The sequence below is a fragment of the Chelmon rostratus genome, chromosome 18 (genome assembly GCF_017976325.1).
Source record: "Chelmon rostratus isolate fCheRos1 chromosome 18, fCheRos1.pri, whole genome shotgun sequence".
NCBI classification, from domain to species: Eukaryota; Metazoa; Chordata; class Actinopteri; order Chaetodontiformes; family Chaetodontidae; genus Chelmon; species Chelmon rostratus.
Genome location: NC_055675.1, coordinates 10228934 through 10237931, shown reverse-complemented (window position 1 = coordinate 10237931; position 8998 = coordinate 10228934). Strand labels below are relative to the sequence as shown.

At 43.4% G+C, this 8998-nt stretch overlaps 2 protein-coding genes across 2 annotated transcripts; one reads left to right on the top strand and one right to left on the bottom strand.

Moving 5' to 3' along the window:
* The first annotated feature begins 371 nt into the window (after positions 1-371).
* nme6 (NME/NM23 nucleoside diphosphate kinase 6) lies at positions 372-4253 on the top strand. Its single transcript, XM_041959130.1, has 6 exons — positions 372-592; positions 834-929; positions 2373-2475; positions 2810-2849; positions 3295-3455; positions 3882-4253. Exons 2-6 carry the CDS (start codon positions 837-839, stop codon positions 4031-4033), a joined length of 549 nt encoding a protein of 182 aa, XP_041815064.1. The 5' UTR covers positions 372-592; positions 834-836; the 3' UTR covers positions 4034-4253.
* Positions 4254-5018: 765 nt separating this feature from the next.
* Positions 5019-7445, bottom strand: baalcb (BAALC binder of MAP3K1 and KLF4 b). The gene is made up of 3 exons (XM_041959395.1): positions 7265-7445; positions 5402-5601; positions 5019-5183 (listed from the first exon to the last, which is right to left on the bottom strand). Exons 1-3 carry the CDS (start codon positions 7443-7445, stop codon positions 5019-5021), a joined length of 546 nt encoding a protein of 181 aa, XP_041815329.1.
* Between the last annotated feature and the right edge of the window lie 1553 nt (positions 7446-8998).

Below are 8998 nucleotides of genomic sequence, written 5' to 3'. Positions count from 1 at the left end.
CTAGTGTGGTTTCTGATGCTTTATAAGTGCATGTGTGTGAACGTGGTGAGCCACCAGAATATCTGATTCAGTCACTATAAACATAAAGTTACATGCACATCGTAAACAGCTTGTTTCCAATCACAGAGGCTCAAGAGCAGCACTCAAGTTAAACTGACTCCTGTCCACGTGGCCAGGTCTTCTGACTGCCTGTGAGTTTAAATAGTATGTTTTATATTAACATACATATATTAACATTAAATATTAACCGCGAAATATAACAAAATATTTTGTCGTGAGTTTGTAAGTTTTTATGTGGTGTCACTCTGGCAGTGGGAACTTGATGTGCTACTTTAGTTTCTGGGGACAGTATTTACGAGCGGACTGAACGGTGCGAAGAGTCATTCAGCGAATATTTGCACATTAACGTTTAAAATCACGTGAATATCCGGTATGTGGCTACATAAACCACACTGAAATAACGTGTACTGGTGGACACGGAGTGGAGACTTCATATAAGAGGAACGGCGTTATATTTGCGGCAGTATGGCGGCGCCCGATGTTGTCTCCTCTTTAAAGTGACCAGGGGTTTTGGAAACTGATCACAACAGAGGTTTGTATCTGTAACTGATGCTGCAGGACATATTTATGAGCTTTAACAGTTTAGTTACTTCAGTGTCGAAGGTCGCATTTTTTCGGGTTATGTTTACACTGCATTTATGTGGTCTTCTTTCGGTTTCAAGTGAAAAAAAATCAGCTACAGCTGTCTATGAGCAGTTAGCTAGCTTACACTCCCGCAGCTAACTGTTGACACGCTGTATATGTCGTGCCTGTGATTTGTGTCTTTCCTGTAGACAATGCTGCTGACAGCTCGCAGCCTGTCCAAAGTGCTGCAGCTCACCCTGGCGGTCATCAAACCAGATGCTGTCGCTAATCCTGTGATGATGGAGGTGAGCTCACACACCTCACTGTGACTGCATGTGGGTGTTAGCATAGATCAGGCTAGCACTGATTTCACACTGTCTCCACACATACTCAGGTTCACTGCTTTAGCAGTCTGAAAAGCATCTTTTACTGTAAATGGGCTGTTGATGTCATGTCATTGTCATTAAGCAGTTTAGTTTGTGACCTTTCTGTAGGCAGGATTATTTTATTAGAGACCAGACCTCTGTGTATTGTATGTTGTGGTAGGGAGAAGATAATTATATTGGCTTCCCCCTTCTCAAAATAAATAGATGATACACATGGATGATCTGCCAACACTCTGTAACAACCTTTTTTTCTGTATAACATAAGCAAAACAACAAAATAGACACATACACGGCCACCAACAGTCCACTAAATAAAAATATTACCCATGTTGTTAAATTATTTTCATCAATATAGTATTTCTTTGACTGGATTTGAACATTTTAAGTAAATTCCCGGAGAATTTAGAATTGACTATGCAAATACAGTATGAATAACAGTAAGTTGTGGTTCAGTGCGCCTTATTTAAAGCTAAAAATTAAGATAGATCTGTATTTAAATTGTGCAGCAGTTGCTGTAAAAAGTATGAAAGAGTGCAAATACCAAATATCAATAAAGGTTCATGTATAAAATATAGAAATAAGAAATCCTCAATATACACTGCCAAAAATATAAACAAGGTTTCAAGGTTTCAAAAAGTGAGGACCATTAGTTTCTCATATCTCACCCTGCGTCTTGGTGAGTTGCATACAGATACAGTATGCCTGAAGCTTCATATAGCAACATATGTTCAATATTAAATGTCAAGTATCGATAAGTATATATGATTAATTCAAAATGTTTTATTATGTCCCTGATACTACACATAATGTCCCATTATTAAACATCATGTCCCAGTTTAGTTATAGCACATGATTTGGACTGTGGAATACATTAACCTTTTGATTGCGAATCCAATTGTCTTTATTAATTATTTTCAGCTCGCTGCGAAATGAAATAATTATTAAAGGAGCGTGCTGTTTATTGACACGACCTAAACCTGCTACACTCTCGCTTTAATTCAAACAGTGAAGGAGAAGCTCTATTTGCTGTCTTGATAGATTTACAAGCCCTATGGCCTCAAAGTCATGAAAGCTGTGTCAGTCATGAAATATCCCATTAGTGAAAGGTCCCATTTCACAGCAGCATAAATTGGACCAGGTTACGTCTGTTGCCATCTGAGCAGGAGAATGACCTTTTATATCAGAATATTGTCCCTTAGTATCATCCCTCTGGCAGGTCTGCTGCCAGCAGATGATATAATGATGCTGGAAATACCACTTTCCTTCTCGCTTCTTGAAAGAAATCTGCACACACGTATTTGAGGTTTTGATCCAGCCATATTTAGGTGTAGTTTATTGATTCATATCTTTTCTTTTTTTCAGGCTCTCCACCAGAGAATCCTGGACAACAACTTTGTGATTGTTCGATGCAAAGATCTTGTGTGGAGGCGACAGGACTCAGAGAGGTTTTACGCCGAGCATTCGGGTAAGGCCACAGCTCCTCTATGTTCAGATCTGTGAGAATGAGCAAAATTCTGCTGCAGTGACTCTATCTGCGCGGTGAGTCAGCAGGCTGTCAGAAGAGTGATCCGCTCGTCACTTTACTGCTGAAACAACCAGTTTGAGAGAGAGAAAAACAGCCTCTTGTCAGAAGGAGCACAACAGCAATGATTTCTTATAACAAGATGTTTGTTCTTGAGTCAGACAGTGAAGAACAGTGTTTAAAATATTTTAGAATTGTGCTAATATTTACATAAAAGTATTTTAGAGTTTAAAAATGTTTAAATCTCTGTTTAACTTGCTTTTGTTTTGCTTCTTAGGGCGATTCTTCTACCAAAGGCTTGTTGAATTCATGTCTAGGTAAGCCAGCACAGACGTTCCCAAACCACAACTGAGGCTGTGACGCATTTGGATACTTAATGTTTTCTCTGCGATGTATTTGAAATGGAACAATGGAGAAATTTCCACACCACGTAACCCACCTGCCGCTCCTATTTCATGCTCACCAATAAATCACTTTCTGAAATGTTCACAACAGGAGCCTCAATTGTCAGCAGACTGCCACGTTTAGCACAGCGCTCCCTGGAGCGATTGTCTGAAAGTCACCATGCAGCCGGCTAACAATAGCTCTGCAAGCCCCCACTGCATTACCAAAAGGTGTTTGCAGTCACATTGTCATTTTTGTCTCCTCACAGGAGCTGTCAGTTCAGTGTTAGATGCGCCATGTGTTTAAAATGAAATGCTCCAACAGCCATGTGGAGCAGAATGCGGATGAATGGTTATACTGTTGAATTCCTTCCCCCAGCGGTCCGATGCGAGCGTATGTTTTAGCCAGAGAGGATGCCATATGTCACTGGAGAGAACTGATGGGACCCACCAAAGTGTTCAGAGCCAGATACACCTCGCCGGCCTCCATCAGGGCCCAGTTTGGACTCACAGACACGCGAAACACGACCCACGGCTCAGGTAGGAAGTGTGTAGAGTGTGGTGGATTTATGCGTGCAGGACAGCAGGTTCGCAGCATCAGAAGGGCTGTCAGCTCACACGCTGCAGTTTCAGCAGGTTCAGTTCGTGTGACTCATCATGAAAGTCTGAGAACAAATCAAGATATTTGCTGAATAATATTAAGGCAGCATTTACAGATCACCTTTTCACTAGATAGTGCACCAAAATAGTGCTCTACCATTTTATTTGTGTTTGAATGCTGAGTGTGAAATTTAAGCACTCTGGAAATTCGCGAACAAGGCAGACTTTGGATAAAACCGTGAATTTAAAAACATTGTGCTACAATTGGCCATTTCATGCAAGCTTTAAGATTCATGCTTAGTGTGCTGACGAGTGAGCAAATGTACTAAATCGTCATATTCTTTTTTTTATCTCCCCTCTCTGCAGATTCTGTCGAGTCGGCACAAAGAGAAATCCGTTTCTTCTTCCCAGACTTCTGTGCGGAGGAGTGGATGGAGAAGGAAGAGCCATCGTTCAGATCGGGACAAATACATTACGACCAGCGAAAACAGATCCACACGCTTTCAACGCAAAGCTGACCCCAGAACTGCTGTTACAGTCACTGATCCGCCAGGACCACATAGCAACTCTGCATATGTTCATTGATGGCTCAGAAGAGCAAGCTGCCAGAGAAATGCTACAACGCTACATATGCTGTATATACTGTGTGCTGATCCCAGCAAAGTGCAGGCTTCATGTTTTTATTTGTCACTGCAGTCAAAGTGCCAACATGTTTATCCCATTAAACTGATATTCCTCGAACGTGTCTAAGATATGTAGCTTCATGAAGTAATAAGTAAAAGTAAACAAGGACAATCAACGTCTTTAATGGTCATTAGAAAACACGAACGACTAGATAAGAAAATGTAACACTGTATTGTACAAAACGACACGACATAGTAAGACAGTTCTGTCCATTGTCATCACAAACCCCTGCATGTCCAGGCTTCACTGTAAATAGTGCAATCATCACAATCGGTTTCACTTTCCTGAGCCGTACTGATTGTAGCGCAGCAGCAGCTGCAAGCTCCGAATCAATGTCATAACAAAACTAGTAAATATTTATGAAATAATACCGTAGTAATACCTTTACATGTATATTTATCCTCAAAGGCATCTTTAAATTCGGGTTAAACGTGGGTTGAGTCATTCTGGAGAAAGATTGTTGATATTAGCTGAATTTGAAATTCAGGAGGAGAGATGGCTTCGCCCTCGTTCATCTTCTTCAGGGCTTTGAAACAGGCCGCCTGCTGTGATCTACTATGAATTCTTCATTTGTTTTTGTTCTGACACTGTATGTCCTGCAACATGTTCACAGTGTGTCAAAGTACAGTAAAGCATTATTGTAACAGGCACCATATAGTACAACACACCCTAGGTTGACTTTAAGAAAATGAGCCATGTTTTCAGTATGACAGTCTGAATTGTACAGTTCAAAGTCTCACAGCGAAGTCTCACGTCCGTCTTGTGCTAATTTCACAGTTGTCTTCGTTTTTCTTTGGCTTCTTCCGGTCTCGCCTGCACTCAGGTGTTTTGTGTGGCCACCTGTTTGAGGCTCTCCACAGGTTTCATTACCTCGTAGGTGGTGAGGGACTTCTTCACCTTGCCGTTCTTGTCCACCTGATGGATGCTCTGCGTCACCGTGATGGTCACCTGCTTGGTCGACATGCGATTGTCCTGCCATTTTGTCTGATAGTGATGAAGAATGAAGAGAAAATGCATATGAAAATGCAATGCTAACATCAAGGTTGTGGCTTTTGGTTAAGGTTTTTTTTTCTCTCAATATGGAAATATGTCCAGTCAGGAACATATGAGCAGGACATAAAAGCATTGGTCAAAGACAATGGTTACTCATTACTCAATAAATGAACAGAAAAGGAAAAATTGGACTAATTAAAGAGACTTACAATCTCTTCAGTGTGTAGAACACTTCTCCGCTGCACTGTGGTGCCAGATGACGGTAACACCGCCTCCCTGGGTGGAGAGCCCAGTGCTGCAGGGGGACTGCTGGGCTTCACGTCGTTCAGACTGGCTTCAGACACGGCCGAACAAACCTTCAGGTAAGCCTGAGCGGGTGGAGGGAGGCCGTCTTCAAAGAAATCTGGAACTGGAACAAAATGAAGCCACTGAACAGCTGGACTCTCACACTGAATCTCAAAGCAAGAAGCCTGAGAGCTGAGACCTGGACGTGGGGGTGAATCCTCAACATGGACTTCCAGTTTGTACTGGGCCATGCTGTGACGATGAATGAACGAATCAAAGACCCTGACAGGGTGAATATCTGGAATTAGTAGTAATTCATTGCTGAGACTGTAAAATATTTGGACAGACAGTAAATAATAAAAGCTGATTAATTGTTACTGGATCTCTAGAGTAACAGCGTCGGGGGCTGAGCTCATCACAGAAATGCTTCCTGGGACAGGATGACTGTTAATTACACATTTGAAACGCACTCTTTCAGCTTTGGCAGACAGTGGCGTGTTCATGCATTCATTGAGCTTTTATTCATTTTTTAACAAATAAAAAGGTGTATTCCAGCCTTGCCAAATGTCACTATTACGGCACTATTTGTGATGTGCGTAGTGTAAAATCGGGTAATTTGTAAATCAAACAGCATCAGTCACAGGCCAGAAATAGCTTACAGGTGCATTAATGCCACCACTGAACTAATGTGGCTGCAGTGTGGAGCAGTGAAGTGTGAGGAATAATGGAAAACACTGAACATCGCTCTGAGGCAGTGTCAAGCGTGGGTTAAGTGCACTGGATGATGGCACTGATCTGTTAAACACAGACTGCACCCTCCTAAGACATGTGCGAGTGACAAAGACAGAAAACGTGCATGTTTCTGATTCACATGCATGGTACATCACTGCGGAACCGCCGTTTGATTCCATCTTTATGAGCTGCTAATTAATTTGGACAAATCTGGATCTGTTTCATCTCTGCGGAGCGTCGCCGAGTTTGCCTCCACAATGACATCAAGGCTCCTCGGCCTGCATTCAGGAGCAGCTGTACGTGTTGCCATGAGAGCCAAGTCCTGTTTGAGTGCAGCGGCTTTTGATGCAGCCTATTACGCCCATTTCCTGATTCACCTCCTCCCTGCTTCAAAGAAAACGCACCCACAATTCAGCACGACCGACGAATTAGAGAACGGAATTCTGGTCACATCCGTCGTAGGGACTAACAGCATACGAGAAGAAGAACAAAGCATCTAAAGCATCCTCATGTCGTACATAATCCTTCGCTACACCCACTCTGGTTTCCATCTCAGCTTCCCCTGCGCATAATGGACTCTTCATTGAATCGAGCCTCCAAAACGTGTAAAGCTTGTGGGATTTTTTCCCTATAGGGAACAGCAGATATACCACCACACGCTGTACACTGCAGCTGTCACGCTTCACTTTAATGTTCGGAGTGTACAGAAAGTGCCAAATTACTCATCCAGCATATGACCCAAGGCCTGAACTCTCCCAGCTCAGCGTGAATGAAAGCAAATATCAAACTGGTGTGAATCTGGATGAAAAACTCAACTAATGTGGTACTGATTTAGTGCAAAGATCTATAAATAAAAACACACGTCATGCAGAAATTTAAAAAGAAATATGATTGGATATACTGTATTGCATGGTGGCATTCTAATCAAGCATTCATTTATGCCACTATAAATGTATTATTCATTTGCTGGGCAGTTAAATTACTGCCGCTTCCTGTTAGGAGATCAGTGAAGTATTCATCCAGCAACCCACTCAGCCACGATTCACTCTTCTTACCGGGGCTGATAGTTTTCTCGGAGGCGAAGCCGGCCTCCGAGCTCTCCGAGGCGATGCTCTGGATGGACGACAGGGGGATCTCGGTGTCCGTGCCGGTCAGCCACGTCGACTCTGTCTCCTTGGTCCAGCTCTCCAGGTAGCGAGGCTCCAGAGCATCAGTCCTGCTCCCCCCGCAGCCCATAGCTCTGCCGCAGGGCTCTGTTGCTTCCCAGCTGCACGTGTCTTCAGAGCGGGGGGAGAAACCCAGAGTTAATCAGAGGAAGCTGTGACACTGACTGCAATTACAGTAGACCGATGTGCAACTGCTTTAACAACAAAAGACACTAAATTGGATGTGGGAGTGGGCGAGGAGGGGTCGTGCTGACTCAAATGTGCCATCAGCATCAATCACACATACAGAACATAATGAAAACATTGTACGTAACCACGTCTTACAGCCTCTGAGAGCCCAAACAGAAGAAATGCATCACTGCTGAAGCACGTCATCAGTTCACAGTCAGGTTAGAATAAAACTACAGCTACTAAAACTAAACTTTGATGATTTCCTGCTTTTTTTGTCTTATGTGATAGTAAACTGTACATTGTGGGGTTTTAGTTTGCTGGTTGGAAAAAAAGACGAATTTGAAGATGTCGCCTGGACATTGAATAAACTGTGATCTGCGTTTTTCACAAGTTTCTGACATTTCATAGATGATAAAGACTGAAGAAGCACTGAGGAAAACTACCATTAGCTGCAGGTGTAAATAACCACTGTGCTGTTCAATTCTGAACATCTGACCGATGATTTCTCATCCAACAGCAACACAGAATACCTACAGATCAGCACACAGCAGTGTCAGGGACAAATCACTCCTGTCCTTCACAGAGTAGTTTGCGTGGCGCCCTCTGTCTTCAGTCTCCTTCACATTTCTCCATGAGCACCTGAAAGCAGCATCTCTGATCAGGTACACAGTCTTACACAGGAGCCAGTGGACCATCCAAACCAGCTGCAGTCACCTGCAGGAGAGACGATGGTGATGAATGAACAAGTGATGGAGGTGCATCCTTTGTGTCTCCACATTTCCTTCAGTCAGTGTATTAGACTGACCCTCTCCAATTAAAGCTTTGCTGCCTGTCACACAAGGCTTTGTGGTAATTGTGGCATGTCTACCTATAATTATCAATATATCTTATCGAACAACTGCAGAACAGTCAGATCTACAGCGATCTATCACCGATCAGTGTGAGTTATTGAACCTGGCTGAAACTGGCAGCCCTTAAATTAGACGCTGATAATTTATTGATGCAGACACTGAATAAGCTGTTCACAACCAGGCCTCCTATCGATCATTACATCAGCTGGTTCACTTATTTGTTGTATTTAATCGTCGTAAAATGAGGCAGCATTCACTGCGCAGTCTTTCTGTGCGGTAAAAGCGATGACAAAGGCGCAGTGAACGCACCGCGGTCATCGCTACAGGCCGACAAGACAACAGCGACCGCGGCGGGAAACAAACACCGATAAAAACGCTGTAAAAACACGCAAACGACACGTTCAATCCCTCCAGAGCAGACACAGAAGACGGAAAGAGATGCTGAATGCTTACTGGTGGCGGGCTGCTGGCGGCTCGCCCCGCTCCTCCCTGCTGTCTGCCGGGCGGACCTGCAACATGCTGCCAGTGATGGAACAGCCTCCTCCACCCGTCCTCTTCACCGGAGCAGAGGTGGATGCACGGAGGGGCTGCGGCTTCTGAA